This window comes from Gastrolobium bilobum, unplaced genomic scaffold (genome assembly GCF_033153095.1).
Source record: "Gastrolobium bilobum isolate Gb01-03AN ecotype WA unplaced genomic scaffold, APGP_CSIRO_Gbil_v1 utg5369, whole genome shotgun sequence".
In the NCBI taxonomy this organism is placed as follows: Eukaryota; Viridiplantae; Streptophyta; class Magnoliopsida; order Fabales; family Fabaceae; genus Gastrolobium; species Gastrolobium bilobum.
In genome coordinates this window covers 319,095-342,592 of record NW_026899621.1, presented here as the reverse complement: position 1 = coordinate 342,592, position 23,498 = coordinate 319,095, and the positions used below count along the sequence as shown (strand labels likewise).

At 37.1% G+C, this 23,498-nt stretch overlaps 4 protein-coding genes across 7 annotated transcripts; 2 read left to right on the top strand and 2 right to left on the bottom strand.

Annotated features, from left to right (window-relative positions):
* Positions 1–711: 711 nt before the first annotated feature.
* LOC133292032 (uncharacterized) lies at positions 712–2,225 on the bottom strand. Of its 2 annotated transcripts, XM_061490402.1 has the most exons (4): positions 1,937–2,225; positions 1,206–1,819; positions 1,036–1,115; positions 712–946 (listed from the first exon to the last, which is right to left on the bottom strand). In XM_061490402.1, exons 1-4 carry the CDS (start codon positions 2,094–2,096, stop codon positions 853–855), a joined length of 948 nt encoding a protein of 315 aa, XP_061346386.1. In that variant the 5' UTR covers positions 2,097–2,225; the 3' UTR covers positions 712–852. The 2 variants fall into 2 exon arrangements, with proteins under 2 accessions (XP_061346386.1, XP_061346385.1); XM_061490401.1 differs by having other exon boundaries at positions 1,206–2,218.
* A 944-nt stretch (positions 2,226–3,169) lies between these two features.
* On the top strand, positions 3,170–3,715 carry LOC133292014 (uncharacterized). Its single transcript, XM_061490385.1, has one exon. The coding sequence runs from the start codon at positions 3,170–3,172 to the stop codon at positions 3,713–3,715; it is 546 nt and encodes a 181-aa protein (XP_061346369.1).
* Positions 3,716–11,451: 7,736 nt separating this feature from the next.
* On the top strand, positions 11,452–14,325 carry LOC133292053 (DNA-3-methyladenine glycosylase). The gene is made up of 6 exons (XM_061490432.1): positions 11,452–11,793; positions 11,973–12,044; positions 12,176–12,299; positions 13,098–13,168; positions 13,844–13,901; positions 13,990–14,325. Exons 1-6 carry the CDS (start codon positions 11,536–11,538, stop codon positions 14,154–14,156), a joined length of 750 nt encoding a protein of 249 aa, XP_061346416.1. The 5' UTR covers positions 11,452–11,535; the 3' UTR covers positions 14,157–14,325.
* A 1,040-nt stretch (positions 14,326–15,365) lies between these two features.
* On the bottom strand, positions 15,366–19,463 carry LOC133292034 (gamma-tubulin complex component 3). Of its 3 annotated transcripts, XM_061490406.1 has the most exons (5): positions 17,177–19,463; positions 16,605–17,069; positions 16,439–16,527; positions 16,154–16,262; positions 15,366–16,003 (listed from the first exon to the last, which is right to left on the bottom strand). In XM_061490406.1, the coding sequence occupies exons 1-2, from the start codon at positions 19,423–19,425 to the stop codon at positions 16,766–16,768; spliced, it is 2,553 nt and encodes an 850-aa protein (XP_061346390.1). In that variant the 5' UTR covers positions 19,426–19,463; the 3' UTR covers positions 15,366–16,003; positions 16,154–16,262; positions 16,439–16,527; positions 16,605–16,765. The 3 variants fall into 3 exon arrangements, with proteins under 3 accessions (XP_061346390.1, XP_061346389.1, XP_061346388.1); XM_061490405.1 differs by having other exon boundaries at positions 15,366–16,262; XM_061490404.1 differs by lacking the exons at positions 15,366–16,003; positions 16,154–16,262 and having other exon boundaries at positions 16,278–16,527.
* Positions 19,464–23,498: the final 4,035 nt, after the last annotated feature.

Here is a 23,498-nt window from a genome sequence, read left to right as displayed (position 1 = left end):
AGCTTCCAAATACGACCCACGTAAAAGGTTGAATGCCTTGCGTATATACCCAAATGCCACATAACTCGCATTAGCTAAAGAACGAGCCTCTGACATGCCTCGAAAATGATAATGTGCAGGCATTTAATATTTCTAATGGTTCCCAAACCCTGAATATCATAATCCAAGGAAACATGAAAGCCAACAAGAAAAGGGAACCCCCACCAAACTGACATGGAAGCATAGCTAAATCATTTAATCTCTTTGGCCTACATGGTATCACGACGATCTACAAGTAATCCACCCAAAAAACAGTACAACATCCGTAGTACTGAAAATATTTTGCTAAAATGATACAGCCAGCAGAGTTCAAACAATAGGACTTCATTTCTAAGTTCATGGTAGGCATCATCCAAGTCGCAAAAAGGTTAACTCCTTTGTATCAAATAGTGATAATACAAGAATCTTCGTTAAGATTATACGAGAAGTTTCATAAATATGAATTAAAAACATGTGGCCGGGGAAATTTACCCTATAATCAAATAATCCCCTCTAATTCTGCACAGGGCGAGGTACAGTTTAAAGCAAGGTGACTTTTCAACCGATTCAATGCATAACAACAGTAACAAATAACCATACCAACGACAAATCACATTCAAACTAGACATAGATAAAGCAAGAAACATCCTATTGCACAGAGGCAGATGCATAAAGTATTAAAGAACATATAGAGGCATAAAAGTATCTCAGAAGACACTCTTTCAATAAATAACCACGAGCATTGCGGTTCACAATATCCAGTATCAATCCATTAATTTTAAAAATATCAAAATCCTTCAATTCTACAACACATGAAAGGCTATTCGGAAAACCTCAAATTCCAAAACCAAAAACTGCACGTATCCTTTGGAAAATAAGATCCCGCCATCCCCTTTCAGTGTTCTCCACCACAGTGGCATTCCCATACCTGCATTAAGAAACAACCATCACAGTAAATTAGGCAAAAACAAAACAAAACAAAGATTCCTTAAAAACCAATCCAAATCAAACACTCACCGGTCTTCTTCAGGCACATCAGTATGCGTCAGCTTGATAACAGTAACTCCCGGTTCAGGCTCCTCAAATACAAGCCTCACCTGCAAAATATTAATCACCACTCGTAATCATAACAATGATGCTAGGCCTAGTAATGTGTGATTCAACATTCAACCAACGAAAAAACTTACCAGAGACTGGACCCCGTCGATCCAGCTTCCAAACCTCCATCTCTGCACAATCAATTTACCTTCTTGCAACTCCATATTAGTTCCAGTCACAGACCCATCAAAAATGCTGAACTCACCACCAACCTCCTTACTGATCCTAGCATTGCTCTGCGTAAAACCCTTCCACCTGTTCTCATCCAACAATATCTCATACAAATCCCTCGCTCTGCAATTGAACCTCTCCGTCAAGCTAATACTTTTCCGCCCCTTCTTGCTCTCCTTCTTCTCCGACGAACCATCCCTTTTCGCGGCAGTTGCAACCGGTACCGGCTCATGATTCTGATTCTGATTCTGCTGCGCCGGCGCCGGCGCCGGCGACGCCTTCTTGGTATCCAACTCGTCCTTAACAGGACCACCTTTGGCCATGCTCTGAACCCAAACCTTAACTTTCTCGAGGATCAAGGGCTTCCCTTTGGAAAGCATGGCTTCCTTGAGCCTCTTACCAACGGGTCCCTCGTCGTTGACGGTGACCCTGAGGTCTGGGTCCTCATCGGCGTTCTCGTCGGAGATGTAAGGGATTTCGACGGTGCCGTCGACCTTGAGCAAGGATTTGCCTTCGGAATCCTTGGCCTCGCCTTCCCAGGCGAGGGTAAGGCTGATCTCGTAGCCGGGGATGATCTTACCCTTACGGATGTTGACGTAAGCCTCGCCGTTGAGGTTGCGGAGCGTGGTGGTTTTGATGAAGAGGTTGCCCTCGCCGTCAAGGACAATGAGGTCAGAAAGAAGGTTGGTGAAGAAAGTTCTAGACCATTCCATACAATTAGTCTCAGCCCAGTGCCAGTTGTGAACGTTAGTACCGTCGGGTCTCTCCTCCACGATCCACCGTTTGTCTCCCTCGCCGTACCTCGCCATCGAACAAATACGCACGCAAAGTGTTTGTGGAAATGTCGCAAAGAGATTGGAGTGGATTCAGATGTGGAGGAAAAATGAAATGGGATTAAATTTAAATGGAAGTTTGCGTGGTGTGTGGAAAGGTCTAGAAAGAACGAACAAAGAAAATTGTGTTTGGAATTGAAAGGAAGGATCTAGAAAGACCACACAACTTGGAATAGGGATAGCAGTGCCCTTGTTAATAAGAGTATGATTCTTGATTCTATTGGTTGAATTGGTTAAATTTTGACTGAATTGTGATTCAGCTTATTAATATTTGAATCGAAAATATAATTATTTATTATTTAACCAGTTCAATCAGGCAATTTAATTTATATATTTTTTTATAGGGTTCATTTAATCTTATGTTAGATGAGAGATCTTCTCTCATGTTGTAAAGATATATATGGTGGGGTCCGCCATTTAAAAAAAAAAAAATAGTGTCACGATTTTCAATAGGTGTGTAGGAGATAAAACTACTCTTATATTGTATAAGAGTAGTTTTTCCCTTTTTTATATAATGATAACACTGAGGTTTAAATTTATATATCATAACAACTATTTTATATCTTACCACTAGATCAATTTTATTGACTTAAAATATTAATTTTAAGGTGATTTTGTATATTAAAAAAGCATTTTAAATATTTTTTGAATGAAAAAAAGTTCTTATTTTATATTATTTTAAATTAGTTTAGATTGGTCGTTCTCTTAGGCTCTTGATGGACAAACATAAAACTTGTATTGTTATTTTATCGGAAACACGCATGCCTGGTGTTAATAGTGACAAGATTATGAAAAAATTATGTTCTGATGAGATAATTGTGGAAGAAGCTAATGGGTTTGCTGGAGGTGTATGGGTTATGTGGAGCTCAAAAAAAGCCAAAGTGTAGTCCATCTGTCAAGCCAACCAATTCATTCACATGTTCATCGAAGTGGAAGGTTACAAAAAGTTCATATGTATTGTTGTATAAGCAAGCCCGCAAGAAGGAAATAGACATGAAATGTGAAAAACTGTGTCCCATCTTAGCCAGTCCATAAATGAGCCATGGATCATGGCCGGTGACTTTAATGACATAATATGTAGCAGTGAGAAGAAAGGTGGCTCTAATTCGGATTTAGCGAAATATAGGAGATTCCAATCTTTCTTGGATAACTGTCAGGTAATGGATATTGATGTTACTGGTGCTAAGTTCACGTGGCAGGGACCAAAGTGGAATAATCTTGATAAAGTTTATAAGAAACTCGATATAATTTGTGCCAATCTTCAATGGAGGGTTGAATTTGAAGATGCTAAAGCACGTGCTCTTCCAAGGGTTCTATCTGATCACAATCATTTTCTTCTAAATTTGGCTAGAAAATCTCAACACTGGAAGCAAAGACCTTTCAGGTTTGTAGCGACTTGGATGGATCATCCTAGTTTTGATAGTCTAATGGAGGAAAAGTGGAAGAAGTCTGAAGAGATAACTTGTATGCTACCCAATTTTGCGCACCATCTTCAAAGATGGAATAAGGAGATTTTTGGTGATATTAACAGAAGAAAGAAAACTTTGTTGCAGAATATTGCCAATATTCAAAAAAGGAGGGAAAGTAGTGATTGACGTGAGTTGCAGGAAATTGAGGAATAGTTGCAGCAAAATTTGAACATTACACTTGATCAAGAAGAGCTCATTTGGTTCCAGAAATCGAGACAAAAATGGATCGAATATGGTGATAAAAATACTATATTTTATCACCTTAAAACAATAATTTGTAAGAGTAATAACAAGATTTCAAAGTTGAGAGATGATTTGAATCAGTGGATTGAAGAACCAAACGACTTGAAGCATCATGTTTGTAACTTTTATAGACAGCTATCTAGTGAAAAGATAAATGATAGAAGATGGCTAACATCATAAAATTGCTGGCCTTCGATGTCTTCGATTGAGCTGAATAGAATGACCACTACCCCTTGTAATCAGGAAATTATGAAATGTTTATTTTCCATGGGGGCAATTAAAGCAGCAGGATCGAATGGTTTCCCTGTTGTATTCTATTAAAGACGGTGGAATCAAATTAAAGTGCAGGTTTGTAATGTTGTTAAAGAAACGTGGTGCACACCGAAAAAGATTGCTAAGGTAAACCATACCTTTTTAGTGCTGATTCTGAAAATTAAAAGGCCTGAATCTATTCTCAATTTCGTCCAATATCATTATGTTCAGTTCTCTATAAAATTATGCCTAAAGTAATTGTAAGGAGACTAAAACCTATGATGGATAAGATTATATCCCCATCCCAAGTTAGTTTTGTGCAAGAGCTCATTCATTCAATGAGTAAAATGAGGGGAAGGAAAGCTTTTATGGCCATTAAGATTGACCTTGTCAAGGCATATGATAGGGTTAGATGGCGGTTCATGAGGAAGACATTGGAAGAAATCCATATCCTTGATGCCATAGTCAAGTTGATAATGCAATGTGTATCTTCGTCCATCGTCAATGTCTTGTGGAATGGATGGAAGACTGATGATTTATGTCCTTCTAGAGGTCTTCACCAAGGAGATCCACTATCTCCATATATATTTGTGATGGCCATAGAGAAATTAACACATATCATTGATACTGCTATGAAAGGAGAACTCTGGAAGCCTATGCGTGATGGAAAGAAGGGTCCATGGATCTCACATTTAGCTTTTGCTAATGATTTGATGGTTTTCATGGAAGCAAGTGAGGAGCAAATTTACATTCTACTCAAATGCTTAAACTTATTTGAAGAATTGCCAGGTCAAAAATTAAATGTGGAGAAGACAAGTGTTTTCTTCTCAAAAAATGCCTCTAAAGAGACTATTAACAAGATTGTTCAGGTTAGTGGTTTTAAAAGAGTTAAGAATGTTGGGCGTTATCTGGGCTCAATGATGCAACATGAGCGTGTGAAGAGAAGCTTATATGATGGAATAGTTGAGCGGGTAAAGGAAAAAATGAGCAACTGGAAAAGACAATGCTTATCTCAAGCAAGTCGTATAACACTTGCTCAGTCGGTAATGGCAACATTCCATTTTTTCATATGCAAAGCTGCATGCTTCCGATGTCGGTTTGTGATGAAATTGAGAGGCTTCAAAGACGCTTCATATGGGGAGATACGTAGAACAATAAGAAACATCATCTGATCAGTTGGGATGTGATTACCTTGCCCAAATTAAATGGTGGTTTGGGTTTCAGAAAATTAAAATAGATGAACCGTGCTTTTTTAGCAAAAAGAGCGTGGATGTTCAAATCTGATCCTCATCAGTTATGGACTCAAGTGCTTCAAGCAAAATACGTAAACAATAACATAAGCTCTATGCCATTTGTCTCTCGAAATGGTGATTCAAATTTCTGGAAAAATTTCTGTAGAATTTGGTCTGAAATGGAAGGGCAGCTATCATGGACGTTTGGTAAATGAAGAGAGGTGAGTTTCTAGTCTGATAAGTAGCTTCAAAATGTAGGTCCCCTACAAGAGCTAATTCCCAATGGGGAACTGATTTTCGACATTAATACCAAGGTTGCTGACATGGTTACCACAATGGGAACCTGGAGATTTGATGAGCTTAGAAATTGGTTACCAAAAACCCAATGGGTGCAGCTCAGTTGGTTCCTTGGCGCTGAGTTAGTGGGGTTGGACATGTGTTCGATTCCCGTTGAATGCATTCTTGGGGAGGGGGCTGAACCTTTAGCCATCACTGACCCCCGCACTCCGGATTAGTCCCATAGCCGTCTCAAAGAGTCAAAGCTTGTGGGGATACCGGAGGGAGCCAACTCGCCTCAAAGAGGTAATTAGGGTTGGGTAACTCCAAAAAAAATAAAATTGGTTACCAAATACTGTTATTGCTGCCATTTAGAGTACACTACCACTGATTCCAGAAGATAGACCTAATAAGAAAGTGTGGTCAAATAATGGGGAGGCTAAGATTTCAATAAGCTCTTTATATCATAGCTTGTCCCGGCATAAGAATGTTGATGAGGAGGCTAGGAAGATATGGCAAAGGCTGTGGGCTTGGAAGGGACCTAAAAAACCAAAAAAATTCATGTGGAAAATTTTGCATAATAGGTTATTGACAAGACTTAAAATTTCACAATGAGGTGATTCTAATCCTAATTGTCCATGTTGCAGGCTTGAAACTGAATCAATTATTCATGCTTTAAGAGATTGTGGGAAGGCTAAACAGGTTTGGTTGAAGCTAAAGGCCGATCTGTACATCTCTGGTTTCTTCACAGATGATTCTTCGATGTGGCCATCAAATAATATTAACATTGGTACTTCTCAGGGGTCATCATTTTCTTGGATAACCATTTTCATTCTAACATGTTGGAAATTATGGCACTGGAGGAATGTAGTACTACATGGGGAGGCTCATTCTTTGGATATCAAGGTTTAGACAATTAAAGAGTTAGTTCTGGATGTGGAAAAAGTGAAAGTGGGGGTGGATGATAGACTAGCAAGAACAAGTAGTATAAATACTAGTATATGTTGGCAATTCCCTGAGGTTGGATCTGTTAAAATAAACTCTGATGGTGCGACTCATGGCAATCTTGGATCTACTGCTTGTGGAGGTCTGATTCGGGATGCAAGATGCAATTGGTTATGTGGATTTGCAAAAAGGTTAGGTTGTTGCTCATCTTATAAAGCTGAGTTATAGGGTATCATTTGCAGTTTGGAAGTGGCGTGGAATGAAGGATACCAAAATGTGATTTCAGAATGTGATTTCAGAATGTGATTTCAGAAAGTGATTCATCTAGTGCAATCACTGTGCTCACTTCCAGAAGTGCAGCAGTCTGTGAGATTCAACTTGTTTCTCGTATACGACATAGCTTAACAAAGCCTGGCAGGTAAGGATTCAACATACGTATAGGGAAGGGAATATATGTGCGGATTGGCTAGCAAACTTTATTTTGGATGATAGGGAACAAAATGACCAGATAATGCTTCGGGAACCTCCGCGTGGAATACATCTACTATACTTGGCTGATCTTGTTGTTGTTGCTAGAAACTGTGTAGTGGTTTACTCTTGATAGGGTAGCTGTAGTTTATTTTTGTGTTTTGTTTTTATTTATCTTTGGGTTTGTTTTGGGCCCTGACCCTTTTGTCTACCGAAAAAAAATTACTTTAGATTGAACTTTTTATTTTTTGTTTTTTATCAATTTTTTAAAATACACAAATTTATCATAATTCATCAAAATATAAATATAAATTAATTGAAATACAAAAAAAGAAAGTGTAAACTAATTTGTCAAAATACAAATTCATATACAAGTCAAAACTAATTGTTAATCACACAATAAAAATTGCATAGACCATAAGAACCTTGTTAAAAAAATTTATACTATGAAAATCTGCTTAAAAAATCCTAAAATGTATAAAGCTACATAATAATTTAACTTATATGAAATCAATAATTTATATATAAAGTGTTCTTCACAATGAGGCATATATGGATAGGAATATTATTTTGGCTAGCGAATTGTGATTCAAAAGAGAGTCGGCTAAGTCTAATTCAACTTGAAAATTATGAGTAACGTAGTTTTATGTTGATTGTGGATTATTTATATTAATTTATTGGCCCGTATTTTTTTTAAAATTTAGTTTCAAATAAATTATTTGATTAATTTATATTTAAATAAAAAATTTAAATATTTGTTACTTAAAATGGACATATATTTGTTTTGTAATAATACTTTGGTAGTTAATATTTTATTAGTTCATCACAATGATGAAGTTTATCTAATAGTTGGTATTTTAAAAATATTAAATTTATTTGAGTTGCTACATTCTACCATTTCAAATAACCTCGTCCTCGAGATGTTGAGTTACAGCAATTAAAATACACGACATAAGTGGTTAAGAACGCTGAATCACAACGTGCATATGTAAATGACATTAATTGTGCTCAATCACTTACTACATTTCAAGACTCACTAGATGGAAAAAATTTAAAATGGTTCAGGATCATTAAATGATTGGGTGCTCCCTCTCACAAAGTTCAAAAAGAAAATTCTAGTTTTATCCACACACAAAAATTCCCTTTTCCCTTTTGTTCCTCCCTATTGTGAGAACGGACCACCAAATAAATGGTGGTCCAGGTACACAAAGAATGATCCTGATAGAGAAAATTTAAAATGGATGACTAGATATCGGAGATAGATGGGTTGTTACGATAGGTTCAATCACAAGTCACGACCATTGATAAGGCTTCACAATTATTAGAGTTTGAATTAGACCAATCATTGTGTCTCAATTGCCACCCCTTGTAGTCACACCTCAAAGTTATAAATATCAATTACAGTGGTTGAGTAATTTGGGTTAGGCGTATGTTGGATATGGTTCATTTGTAATATTTCCCCATCTTGCTTCCCTACTACACATGTGCTGCTTTCTTCTTCCCCTGGTTTCTCATACACATTTTTCCTCATTCATCTTCCATCCAAGCCTGAGCCAAGTCGTCTTGACCAGGAAACTTAGCAATGGTTATGGAAGCATCTACACAACCATGTGTGGGGGTGGTCCTTGCAAGGGCCATATAATTGGTGGTGATAGTTTGTGGTTCGCTTTCTGACAAAGTCATATTGAACTACGACCAACCCGAAAGGTATAACTTAAGGTGGATCTACACTCATCTTGAAAGAGATCTAGCCAACGATACCATTCTTACTCGAGGGCATAGAGCATTTGGGCCTATCTTTGCGTGGATATGTGCATATAATGCTAGAGAGCTTGGATCTGAAGTTTGAGATAATCAGTTACTGCTCGAAGGTAAGAGAAGAATCCAAGGGCAATAAGGGGGAGTAAACAATGAAATCACCATTTGTAGCAACCATTTTACTAATTAGATAAACAAATGAGAAAACCAAAGGAGAGAAAGGAGATTACAGAGAGAAACATCAAAATTAGGAAGAGAATTAAGGAATAGGAGAAGATTTGGGAAAGATAGAGATAAAGAAATTAGAAGGGGGATATTGGTATGCTTTTCTTCTTTTGCATTTCGCTACCCTTGATGGCATTTTAACAATAATAGGCACAATTGAAACACACCACACAAAAAATAACTCCTAACTACCAATTGAAATGAAATCCAATAAAACTACACTGTGAATGAAATTTAAACAAAATTACTCCCTTGTCTAAAGTTTATTACCATTAGCTTATAATTTCTCTTTGTATGAACCTTGAATCCTCAAATTCCAAAATATTTTTGCATTATATACTTTCTCTATATGAATCTTATATCTCCAAATCATCTATGCTTATTTTCTTCGAACACAACCCCCCACCCCCCCAAACCGTCTATTATATGCATATAGTCATATGGTTCTTTCTTATTTAATCATTAGGTGCTCAAAATCACTTCATCATTTGGTGCTCAACCTTCAAATCCACCACCAATTTGAGTCTTCTTATTATTGGTGTTTTTTTTTTTTAACACCTTCAAATCCACCACCAATTTGAGTCTTCTTATTATTGGTGTTTTTTTTTTTTTAAGAATTTCATGTGTTTGGCTTGGTTCTTTTTTTAACCCTAAATATTATGAAAGGTAAACTATTTAATATCTTTATTCTTATTATAAATAAATGTATTATTGAATATAATCATATTTGATTTTTTTAGGATTTGCATGAAATAGAATATTAATGTAAACTATTAAATATAGACAAAACTTTATTTTGATTTTAAATTTTTGTTGTATTGTTTTAAAGACATGTAAATGTTAAACTACGACATGTAATTTTATTACTATTCAATTGAAGCAGTTAACGGTGGGGTTATCATTCTCATCCTTTTTGTGGTGACGAATCTTGTATGTGTTTTTACGAAAAGGAATTTGTCCTAAGAGTAGATCCTTTCATATGGAGTTTTCACATGATTTGGTCATGTGAAATTATCAAAGCCATTTATTTTTTTTTTCACCTATCTTTTTTTCATGTCTGTCACTCTTTGATGTCGTTGGATCAGAATTTCAACTAACATTTATCATTTTTCTATACTCTTGAAATTTTGATCTAACGATATTAAAAATTAATAGGTAAAATAACCATAAAAAGAGATAAGTAGAATAACATATCCCTCTTATTTAACAATAGTTTAACTTCTATTTGTCTCAAAAGAAACCAACAAAACCCTTGAAATTTTTTTTGAAAGTTCTCCAGATTGGAATGCTCTACATTTCATGAAAATCCAACACAACCAAATACATTCATATTTCAAGAATACAATTTTCTTTTTCTTTTTCTTTTAAAAATATGAATTAAGATACCAAAAGATATTACCTTAAGGGGGTGTTTGGTATGGGGATTTGGTATGGAATGATGGGAAAGTGGGGTGGAGAATATTTATTTACCATGTTTGGTATGAGTATTGTGACAAAATGCCCGTAAACATTTTTCCCAGTATTTTCTTTTTCAACTACACAAAGGCAAAATATTATCCCACTTAATCTTTGGTATTTTTTTTGCCATGGTCTTGGATTTTGAATGTAATATATTGAGTCAAAAATACCCTTGTAATATATGACATCATGTGTAAAGAGATTGCCCATGGTCTTTGATATTTTGGTAATTTCAATTCACATTCTCATCAATATTTTACTATCAACCAAACATAGCATCAGTAAAATAACTCAACTTTTCCAGTAAAATTTTGGTTAACCAAACACTTTTTTCATAACTTACCCGGAATAAAAAATTTCCTACCAAATCCCTAACAATCTTTTTTTTTCTCGGTAAAAAAAAAATATTTCTCATACCAAACGCCCAGGGTGTGTTTGGTACAAGAGAAATTTTTTGGTATCCGGAAATCACGATTACTGGGAATACACTAGAAATTGAGTTTACTCGGAATGTTACGAAAAATGTGTTTGGTTCGCCAAAATATTACCGAGAATATTGGGTAAATATTACTGATTCCATGTTTGGTTTAGAACGAAATATGACTTGGAATATAAGATTATTTTACAAAAATAACCCCAAACTATTCTTACTTTTGTAATTGATAGATTGGATCTAGGTTTTGATGTGTGTTGAGATATTTTTGGCTCAAAAATTATTGTTGTGCTTTTCCTTTACTTAAAATTTTGAATTATCATATTCTTTTTGGTAATCTGAATAGTGACTTTTCTTTGTAAATTAAATTACCGATAAACTTTGAATATTCGAGAACTGATTTTTGTTACTCCTACCAAACATAATAATTGACGTTTACCAAAAGAAAATTTACAGTAATCTTTTTTTATACCCTTCTACCAAACACACTGTAACTTTCTACTTAGGTTAATTAAGTTACCACAAATCGTAAAGTTGCAGTGGCATTGCATATGCAACTATGCGGCATGTCTTTGCCACCCACCAAAACTGCCATAGAGCGCGAGTCAACTTCTTCATCCACTTTGTTTGATTCGTTCTGTTTCCGCGGCAGCGTTATGAAGAAGCGAACGCAGCGGTTCAAACGAGTCGCTAAACCGGGATTTCCGGTTCCACCAACCGAACCGGCGGAGAAAACTCGGCGTTCCAAATCAGTGAAGCTGAGCGCTAAACCCGAGTCATCAGAATCAGACATATCTTCCAAAAAGATGGAAACTTTGCCCCGCGATTTCTTTCAAATCGATGCGTTGGACCTTGCCCCTCGTTTGCTTGGTAAGTTTCTTCGCAGAGACGACGTCGTTCTTCAGATTACTGAGGTACGGTCCTTCACCTCTTCAAAATTTTGGTTCTTTGATTTTTATAACATAGTTTGGTCCATTGGGTATATTGGGAATCGTTAATACGTGCACGTGTGGTGTGTCTAAGTGTGCATCTTCTGTGTGTGTCTGTTGACTGTTGGTAACAATGTGGTTTGGTTTGTATTTGTATCAGACAGGTTGAAGCATATAGACCAAATGATTCAGCTTGTCATGGTAGGTTTGGAATTACTCCAAGAACTGCCCCTGTTGTAAGATGCTTCCTTTATTTCACACTCTCTTTTTTATTTTATTTAAAGTTCTATATCGTTTATTGATAGTTTGAAGATGATAACTGAGGTTTTTGGAGTAATGTTGTTGTGTGGTTGTTCCTATTTTGCAGTTTGGACCAGGTGGGAATGCGTATGTTTATCTTTGCTATGGTCTCCACATAATGCTGAATGTTGTTGCTGACAAGGAAGGAGTTGGTGCTGCTGTTTTGATACGTTCTTGTGCTCCCATTAGTGGTAATGCTAACTAGTAAATACCTCATAAGTATGCTATAAATAAACCATTCTGTTTAGTTTTTGCTCTTTGCCGTTTAGTCCATCTATCATACCCTGCTTGCCGAATAAATCTTCAACACTCTGTGTGCTTGTTGATGAGTCTCTTTGGAAGGAACTCATACTCCGTTGCCTACTTTTAATTTAGAGTACCACTAACTTGATAAATTAGGCCTCATCCTGGGCCCTTAAGATGTTTTTTTGTGTTATTGATTCAGTTTATGGATGAATAAATTAAAGAGATAAATGATGACTAGTTATTCTAGGTCATGCCAGTGAGTTCTTAAAATGAATACATTATTCATATTTCTCTTTAAAAGGAAAACAAAACAAGAGCTTTAAGAGATGACTCGTTAGGTAATGGTTTTGTTGGGTGCAATACAATAAATCATCACAAGCTTGTAGATTGTAGCTTATTTCGGTTGTGTACAAAATGGACTACTTTGATAAAAGTTGCACTTGAACTCTGAGTGTCATATAGTGTGGATTTCCAGAGAAGTGTGTTAATAAAATGCAGGTGCAACTATTACTCTTATGGGTAAGCCAAAGCTGGAAACTGACTGGTTAATTGGAAAGGTGGGGCTTTCAGTATATGTTCAGCATCGTTGTTACAATAACCTATCATTCTCTTTTCCCTCTCAGATCAGTAATAATTCAATTAACTCTTGCAGAAAGACTCCAATCTCTTTACTGGTGTTCATTATAAGGAAATTTTGCATATAATTATTTAGATTTACTTCATAATATTCAACGATATCACAGGATTGGATGTCATTCAACAGCGCCGAGGTCAGAAGACTGAGAAACCTATACTTCTTACCGGTCCTGGAAAGGTTAGTTTCTTTCCCTCCCTCGTTTTCATCTGTTTGAGATGCTTTTGAGGAAAATAATTCGGTTAATGTTTTGCACTACCATTTGAGTTATCAAGTAAAAGTTATCTACATTTTAGTGTTTTACCATCAATTAGTCAATATTGGAAGTTTTGTTCATAAAATACAAAGTAGCTGCAGTTACAAACTTGCCATTTTCTTGGCAAAAATCTTATTGAGATTAAAAAAAGAAAAGAAAAAAAGAAATTGTTCCTTCATTAATAATGATCAGTTAATAGTTTGATACCATTGTATCTTAGATTTGTAAATTGTTCATCGGTTATGATTTTACATGCTTATGATTTGTGAATAGTTTGTCGTCCAGTTTATTAAGTTTAATACTTTGGCTATTTCCGTACAAGGTCCATTCTTTGTAATAAAGTTTTCAAAGATTATGCTTACCCTCCTTTAAGTTTATAGAAGTCGTGTCCATAAATAATCAGAACTTAGAAGCACCGAAATAAAATATCTCGCATGAGGGTTTTAGAAGGTTGCCTCATTTGTAAAATGCAATTTTTATTTGCATCGCGTTCTGGTGAAATAGAATTCACTATGATCTTTTTGACGATTATGGAGATGATTCTTTACATCACTATAGTTTCCGAAATTGATTAATTTGAATGTTCTCCCAAATCTTAGGTTGGTCAGGCACTGGCTCTTTCAACGGAATGGTCCAACCATTCTCTTTATACTCCTGGTAAGCTTATAATTCCAGCGTCCCAAATGTAAAATTGACAAATGGATCATCAATGGTTTCTCAAAAGGGGAAAGGGTGTGTGATGTAGGTGGTTTGGAACTCTTAGATGGTCCAGAGCCAGAAAACATACTGGTAGGTCCACGTGTTGGTATCCAATACGCTTTGCCAGAGCATGTCAACGCTTTGTGGAGATTTGCCATTGCGGGTACCCCTTGGATTAGTGCTCCAAGAAACACTCTCAGGCCACCATTATAGCGAAGCAGTAATTTGATGGAGATAAGTCGCTGGGTGAGATTGATAGTTAGCAGATTACGTAAATTTCCAACGTGTAGTCGGAAATTTCTACAATATTCCTGTTTCCCCCACTTTTTCATATATCCTTCAAGTAAAAATCAAACATCAATGCTTATATAGTAATATGTAAGAAAAAATATTGTTTTAAATATAGGTGTTTGATTGTGAGAAACAGTAGTATATACCACTGTAGTATGAACGTAATATGGAAAATGCGCTCCGTGTAGTCACCATAGAAAAATAGTAAAATCGTGTCCTATCACCTTTGAACTTAATAAGCACATGCGTGTACAGCTGTTAATCACTGCATCAATGCTGTTACTCTTTCTTTGTGATGGTTAGTATAAAGAAAAATTCAATTTTATTCAAGGTATTGGTAATTTTTGTTCTAAAATTTTAAAACTAAATGTAAATTGATTTTAACTGTATTGTATAACAATTGACTGCGTTCCCCAAGGAGGAAATAAGTTCAAATCTTCGAGATACTCAACACATTCGCTTCCGTGATCATTGTAGTTTTTATTCGTACTATTTCAGACTATCACATCGGAGAGATTAAGAAAAATGTAATGTGAACACTTAAAATGAAATAGAAAGAGACAAAAGATATGCTGAGGCATTATCAACATGTGAATATCCGAAGATCATCCCTGATTCCAAACACAGCTCCACCCATCTCTTTTCAATACTATAATTATTTCATCCAACATATGACATTACATTTCATGGTGTTTATCGATCTATTTGTCAACATTTTTTGTCAATAGAGCCATTCCTATCACGTAAACAATTACAAATAATATTACTTGCACAACCAACTATATAAAGGAGGGTGCTTTATGAAAAACACTGGAAGAGACAACAGATGTATCGTGCGTGTGAAAGTGTTTTTCAGACATGATGCACGAATTCTAAGATTAACCTATTGATGAAGATATGTATGACGATTTTCGCTAATACAATGCTGCTTATATAGCATTACCCTCCTTTTATGAAAATTGATAACTATGAAAGTAATCGGATTATTTATCGAATCGATAAAAGAGCCAGTTGTCAATCCTTATACAATGATGATTACTAGTGCATATGCAACATAACTCAATCGTTAGGAACCAAGCAGTTTCCAGACAACTTAACTTTTACCTGAGAAAATAGAAAAGGATTGTGTCATCCGCATCTATCTAAAACAGGACCGGAATTAAAAACCAATATCTGAACCATGAATTACACATGCTAGTTGAACCTGTTAATAATTTAACCTATGTCAAATTTAGCTCAGATTGTAGGTAACTCAGACTTCTGACAAAATTATATATGTTTACCCAATAATAACAGGGGAATAATGATCTTACACCGGTGTAAAAATAAAAAAACTTACACCCAATTAGCAATTAATTTAACTGGAGTAAATGTATCTTTTGGAGTAGCCCAACTTCGAATATCACTGGTTTGGCAAAATAACTTTTCAGGTTAGATACAACTTCAGTAAGTGGACTACTCGTACCAAAAAAGGAAAACTTCAGTGCCCTAAGAATACTATTATTTTGTAACACGTTCCCTCTATTCCTGTCTGATCTTTCAGAAACTCTACAGAATGATTCAACCCCTCGTACCTTTCCCATGATACCCCGGACATCAAAAGTTGCCTGTACCTCCATTATTTTCAGCCAAACCGATAACTATTTTCTACTAAACATTCAACAATTCTGAACTCCGGATTTGTTATAAATCACCAAAATAAAGGAAAAATCCTTCTAAAAGCAAAGCAACCAAGTTCCATCGCCCAGTTTCCCAAGTTGAATAGACAACTGTTAATATTTAAGCATGTGTCAAATGAATTACTCGACTAATAAGCTCTATTATTCACATGTAGCTACATCAAACAAACAAAGTAAGGCTTCACTCTTCAATTCTATAGCCTGAGCTTATAAAAAATAAAAAAGAAGCTCTTTCGTTACCTTAGATGTGTATGAAGCATATTGAATTGCAAGGCAAGCATCTTGATACTTGATTCACCTGTGGCCTTATTTTTATTGCCACAAGGCGAAAATTCAAGCACGCTGCAGACTGAGAAGAGAAAGTAAACCAGACGAAATACAAGAGAATGCAGAAACTCGATTTTCAGACACCCATTTTCATTCAACCAATACAAAATCTAGGATACAGATGAACAATCTCTGAAAGCACAGCTTGCAAAAGTTGCAGAAAAAACTAACTAAATCATCAGGTATTCAGATACTTACGTGTGACTACGCACATCGTGCATCCAATCGGAATATAAATAGCTTCACATCCGCCACAAACTACCTTGCAAACCACAAAAGTTGACTACCTGGAAAGAAAGAGAAGGTCACATCCTCCATAGAAAACATTAAGAAAAAAATGAGAAAACTAAGATATCCACCATACCTATGGTCAATTAATAACCCAAGGAATGGTTGGTCTGAAGGAAGTTAGCACCAATAGAATTGTTCCACTCAAACACACAACGGAGGTTAGCTCGTTGCAAAGCTTTGTTAATGCCTTAGCTTCTTGAATAAACAATGCTTCAACCTGACCCTCAGCCTTATTCACAAATTTCCTATACTAGCACACAACCGGCTATAAAATTCATTGAAGTCAAGACGGAAAAAGAGAAACTTTAGATCAACATGCTGCTGTACAGGCAACTGAGAAATGAATTCCTCTTGCAATGATGAATACTCCTCTGCAATTGCATCCAGATCTTGTCCCACATTTCGAAGAAATTCACCAGCACGCTGCGTTAGGGCTTTCCTCCCATCAGCAATCCAGGATCCCTGTTCCGCAGACTTAGCATTCAGTTGCTTTCGTGATTTATTCTGGTCCCGAGAGGATAGGGAGGATTCTGTGATTCTGAAACAAACACAAACACATGACCAAATGTCAAACAGAGCAAAATGCTTGTTTTTTGGGGTGGACAGGTGGGGGAAGGTATAGGGATGATAGAGTAAGAACAATACCTCGATTGCAACTCATGAATACCTTCATACAACCGATCCGCATGGCTCCGAAACCGTAATATAAGATCAAATATTACAAGCAGTGACTTGTAAAGGGACTGGGAAAGCTCTCCAAGGAGAGATTTCTCTACAATGGAATGTAGATATTTCTCATGAGCTGCAAGTAGATCATCAAGATCTTTGGCGACATCCATCTCACTTAAAAAGTTTGACCACGATACCTCCAAGACTTCAAACATTATATAATATTGCAAGTTTGAAATAAAGTGATTAATTGCAACCCAAAGAACCTGGCAGCGCCTCAATGTTGAAACTAACTGCATCTTCACTGCATGTTGCAATCTGGTAAAGGAATGAGAAGTAATACAATTTGGTTTCATGGTCTTCCAGGCACCAATAAGAGCATGTTCCACTCTTCTAAGCTTCCACAGAAAATTAAAAATTCTCAAATACCTTGCCATCACAGACTCCGTGAACACAGTATCTAGTGGAACTCTGGCATCATATTCCAGCGAAAATACATCCCAGCCCCTATCACCACTTTCATGTGGCATCATTTTGACCCTGAGCCTATCCAAAATGTCACTGTCATCATATTGAGCATTAGATGCCCGAATTGCAGTTTCCAGCAATCCCGAAAGTTTGAAAGAGCTTATAGTGTTAGCTGGCTCAGAAAGCTCGGGCCTAACAATATCCATTAGATATTGCACAAAATCACCTTGACCAAGCAACAAATACCGCTTAATTGCAAGACAGTGTTCCTTGAATTTGTACCTCTTGTAAATCACATCCAACAGATGCTTGTCAATTCTCTTTGCAGCTTCATCGACCAAGGATTCAAGGGTATCGGTTTCACCATACCCAAAACCACCTCTTCTTGCCGTGGCCCCTGTATCAGTGGCAGCTTCGGTGGCAGCATCAGCCCAACCGCGATCCTCGCAACAAACACGAAGGAAGTTTATGGATTTCCCAGTCCTCAAGATCCGCTGAGCAAGGGAAGGAGAAATGAAGGAAGGAAGCATGGCATCATGGAGCCTATATCCTTCTCTCCAAAGGGATTCAGCTTTCACTGGCTGACCCACAATAAAGAACTCAGCAAAGACATCTTCTAACTCGCCTTCCAGAACCCACCTCCTCACCATTTCAAACAGTGGAGAACACACCCTCTGCAGCAATCTCCTCATGAACTCATGAACCAGTGGATCACCATGTTGTGCGTGCAAATGAATCGCACCAGCCATAGCCCCTCCCCTCAAAACCCTACACTTGTCAACCAAATCACTCATCAACTTCATCTTCACCATTGGTTCCGCAAGCCAAACAGCTAATCTCCTCAAAGATAGATAATTACCCGAACTCGCGGATTCAGACACCAAAGGAATCGGATTCGAAGACTGTGCCTCAAGCACTGCCAACAACTTGTAATACTCACTCAACTCATCCTGCAATGCAGAACAGAAAGCTTGGCCAACAGTTCCCACTTCTTCAACCGGAAACCCATCCATACTTTGCCATATATACCCAGTAACCTTCTTAAACAAACCCCCCAATTCACAAAGCTTGTTAACCATAGTCCTAGTAGCTCTAGGAACCCTAATCGAATCAGACAAAGCATACTCATTATTTTCGCTCTCAAATTTCACGTATTTTCCATCAACACCTTGACAAGCATAGAGCACATCCCGAACCAGAACCTCCTCGGACACCTCGTTTTCTTCCTTAACCAAATTCACGAACTCCCGAAACGCAATGTCGCGTCGATTCTCGGGATCCTTGGCGACCAACAAGACACCATTGTTGTTCCAACCCTTGTTGTTGTTGCTGCTGTTGTTGTTGTTGTTGTCTCTGGGTTTGTCGGAGAAAGGCAAATTGGGCAAGAGAACGGAAGCAGAGTCGAATTGGGTTTTGCGATCCTCGGAGATGATCTTGAGGAGGTAAATAACTGCCCATTTGTTGTTAACGCTTTGTGCTTTGGAAGCGAATTTGGTGTAGAGGTCGGCGAAAGAGAGGGCTTCGGAGGACCTACCTTGGGTGGCGAGGCGGCGCTTGATGGAGTCGGCGATGGCGGCGGCGTCGGGGGCGACGGAGGGGGTGAGTCTGCTGGAGAGTATGCGAAGTGCGTAGCGGAGAGAGTTTTGGAATTCTGGGGAGTTAGGGTTTGGAGATTGGGAATCGTTTTGAGAGAGCAATCGGTGGACCAGTTCCTTCACCAGATCTGGAAGCTTCTGCTGGTCTTCTTCTTCCTCCATTGACAAACAATCCTAGTAGAGTGCGTGTGTGCGCGCGTACTGTGCAGGCTTTTGAAGAATGAAACTTTTTTTTTTTCCTTTTTCCTTTTTTTTATTCTCAATGCAGTAGAGTTTCAGTGACAGTGAGTGAGAGAGAAGAATAGGCGCGGAAATAAAATGTTTTAATTAGAAGTAACCATGGAGTTGTAAATGCCATCTTAGCATAATTTTATGAGTTTTATTAATCTCATATTAAGGTTATGGGCTCTATCATCTGAAAAAAAATAAAAAATAAAAATAAAAATAAAAAATTGACATAGTTAAATAAAGGTGTGTAGAAGATAAAGTTATCACATGTAGCATAAAAGTAATTTATCCCTAATTTTATTCCTATGTTGTTTATACATTATATATATATATATATATATATATATATATATAGGGAAATAATTATCTCATGCAACATAGACAAAATAGTAGATCCACCATTTTTTTTTTCTTTTTCTGAAAAAGTAATGGATCTCACAATCCTATCTCTGTTGCATGAGATTAATAGATCTCATATTCTTTGTCCTGTCAGATAGAAATATAATAATACCCAAAAGAGCCATTCTTTACCACTTTAGGGGGTGGGGGTGAAGGGGGGGGTTTACATACAACCGAGGCAAAGTGGTTTATGATTGAATCTCAGAGGCATTCTTATCATTTGGTAGATCCATCCACACCTCCACTGACCGCCGCGCGTGGCTTCCGGGTCACCTAACGCTACACCTCACTTGCTCCGTCCAAGAAGCCGTCTAACCTAAGGTAACTATTCGGAGAATAGGTTGTAACACCGGATATTCCGTATTAGTTGATGCAACTCTGACTAAGGTGGATCTGGATATGATATTGACCATAAAGCAAAGCGGATACTGACTTCGAAAGTGCTCTTAATCACTTCTTTCTTGGCCTTCTCTTCAATCCAATAGCAAGAGAAGGTAGAGGAAGACAAACCTTATGTCAAAGCTTCATGCTTACTTTTTTACCCTACTTCCTACATGCCTGATCTTAATGCTTGCTTGGAGAGCGCAAATCCTGTAGCGGTAAACCAATAGCAGCGGAAAGGCCGACAACACCTGCTTTTCCGTCTTGCCTTTGCTACTTGAGAGAATGCCTTGTGAGTTTGTCTTTCTATTTTATTTACAGAAGTTTATGCCCTTAGTCGCCTAGAAGGAAGAAGTCCGGAGAGCGAAGGAAGGGGGGAGTGAAGCCTTGGATGAAGGCAAGAATCGACCATTCGAGCCCTTCTACCCCGGGAAAAGTGATTTACTCTAAATTACATCTATATGATATGTTCGCCTGCATTCCCTCTCCTGTTTAATGCCTTTCTTTAGCTTTAGCCTGTGCCTACGCCTACTCATCCCGAGTGAAATTCGATCTCCCTTCCCATGTGTGGTTTGAAAGCAAGATTTACCTCCATAAAAAGAATTCGAACTAGGCTACCTTCGCCTAGCTCCCCTCTTGGAACTGCATTCCTGGGTTCTCCCTTCTGGATGGATTGGTCGATCTCGGTTCTGTCTTCCCATGCCAGTTCTACCATTGTAAGTTGTTCGCTTGCATACGCTTCGTAGTTATATACCGTCTTCTTAGTAGTTGGGGAAGATCACCACCAACAAGAAGAACGTTGGCTTTATATATATATATATATATATATATATATATATATATATATATATATATATATATATATATATATTGTGGTTGACCATATTCTGTTATTTGACTTTTAGGATTTAGTGACCAAAATTCATTTCTTGGGATTTAATTTTGACAGATTGAGAAATGATAATGAAATATTTTTTAGATACGATTATTTAGTTATTATACAGTGTTAGTTTATCAAAATGTTTTAATTGTAATAACTGTAAATAACTAATTCAACCCAAAAGTTTAAGCTGTTGGGTGATTTTATATATCTTAACACGCTCCCCTCACACGAGAGCTCACTGACTCCCCCTCACACGAGAGCCCACTGGGCTTGAAGGGTGGACAATGCACAGGCCCACCTACCTGTGCGAACAAAGAAATTTCACTCGAAAGAAAGTGGGGGGCGGCGAGAATCGAACCCGGGACACGAGGCTCTGATACCATGTAAAGAACCATTCAACCTAAAAGCTTAAGTTATTGGGCGAGGCTACATTAATGGTTTTATATATCTCAACAATAACAATTATATGATGGGAAAAGTTAAATTATTTTAATAATGAAGATATATAATTTGGTCATAGAATATAAAACTTTTGTTGCATCCAGTGTGACTTAAATTTCGTTCTGTTAGGTTACTTAGGAGGATTGGCTAAAGAAGGTTGGAGGAGACTTTTCACGTGTTTTATGGGTAAGAGATGGTAGTGTTTCTCCATGAAGTTAGTACCTGAACAAAGTGAGTGTGCAATGAGACTTCTGTATACAAGACTTGAGATTTGGATTAGTTTGGTTGGCTAAGAGGACTGAATAAAAGTATGATTTGATATGAAACTGATAATCTTATATCATATATTGTATTTGATACACACTAGATAAATAATCTGATATGATAATATTATCTTATTCGGTGTTTGAGACAAATTATATAATCTAAATAAACAAAGATTTCTTTTTTAACATAATTTTATATGACCTTTTTAGAATTGATTTTTAGACTATTTTTCAATTTATTTTCACATTATTTTTTATTTTAAATCAAGTCATAATTTGAATTAAATATATTAAAATACATAAATAACTTACAAAAAAATTTTTAAAAAAAATTACCCTCACCAAATAAATTTTAAAAAATCAAGTTTTAAATTGATTGTCAATATCAGTGGTCGGTGACAAGTGATAGTGGGTAGTGTTGGTGGCGGTTGTGGAGAATGGTGGCAGTGGGTGATGGTGACAATGTCAGCAATGGCCGATAATAATTGTAATGGCTGACTAATGGCAGCGATGGCAAGTGTTTGTGGTAATGATTAGTGTCTAGTGGTTGGGGGTGGCGGTGGCCTGAGGTGGTGGTGGTGGTGGTGGCGGCGCCAGCGTTGACCGATGGTAATTATGGTGGTTGACTGATGGCGGCAGTTGTGGCTAGTGGTGATGGTTGGTGTCTAGTGGTTAGTGGTGGTGGTTATGACGGTGGCCAATGGTGACGATAACTGTAACACCCCGTGTATACCCGGAATATTAACATTACATCGTATTAAGCGGTGCTTAATTAAAAATGCGGAATATTCTTTTTCTTTTCAATTATGACGTCATTAAACTTAGCCAAGTTGATTACTTAATCAATTTCATAAAATATCACCTGTATGTAAATTGCAATAAGACATCTACTGGAAATTTCTCAATATATAAATAAAGTGTGTATCTGAATCACTGCATTACATATCGTAATCCGGACAATATCCTGATACATTATTACAACTCCCAACAGACTCAAGACATAAACAATACTAGTTGTCATGGACAATCCCCATGCTCACCAAATAAACAGCGTAAACAACATCATGTTCAACATAAAACTCCATAAACATAAACTGAAGCTATAAACATATAATCAACATGCAAATCCAGCATACAACATGTCAGCATAAATAACAGCAAATCTAACTCAGCTTCGGCCTCCTGCCGCCCTAGGTCTCAACATTACCTGAACCTGAAATAAGCGCCCCAAACGTGGGGTGAGATCTCTAAACTAGAAATCTCAGTAAGACAAGGGATCCTCAAGGATCTTCCACCCCAAGCTCACTTACATGTGCAATATAAGTTCTAAAGCATTTACATTAGTATAAGTTCTCAAAACTATGGAGTGCAACAGATATTCATGACATGTGTGTTGACACTGTTCTACTGGCCAGAGAAATGCAGGAATAAGTATACGTTTATCCCCTACAGATAGTACAAGGAACATCGCTTGTACCTCACCCACAGCCTCACCATATTATATGTATCATATACTCAGGCTTACCGTATAAGTGGAACACCACATGCATATCTCAAAGACACTAGCATATAACAGCTCAACAGCATTTTCAAAACATCAAAAGCATGTAACACAACATGCATATAACCGTACCCCC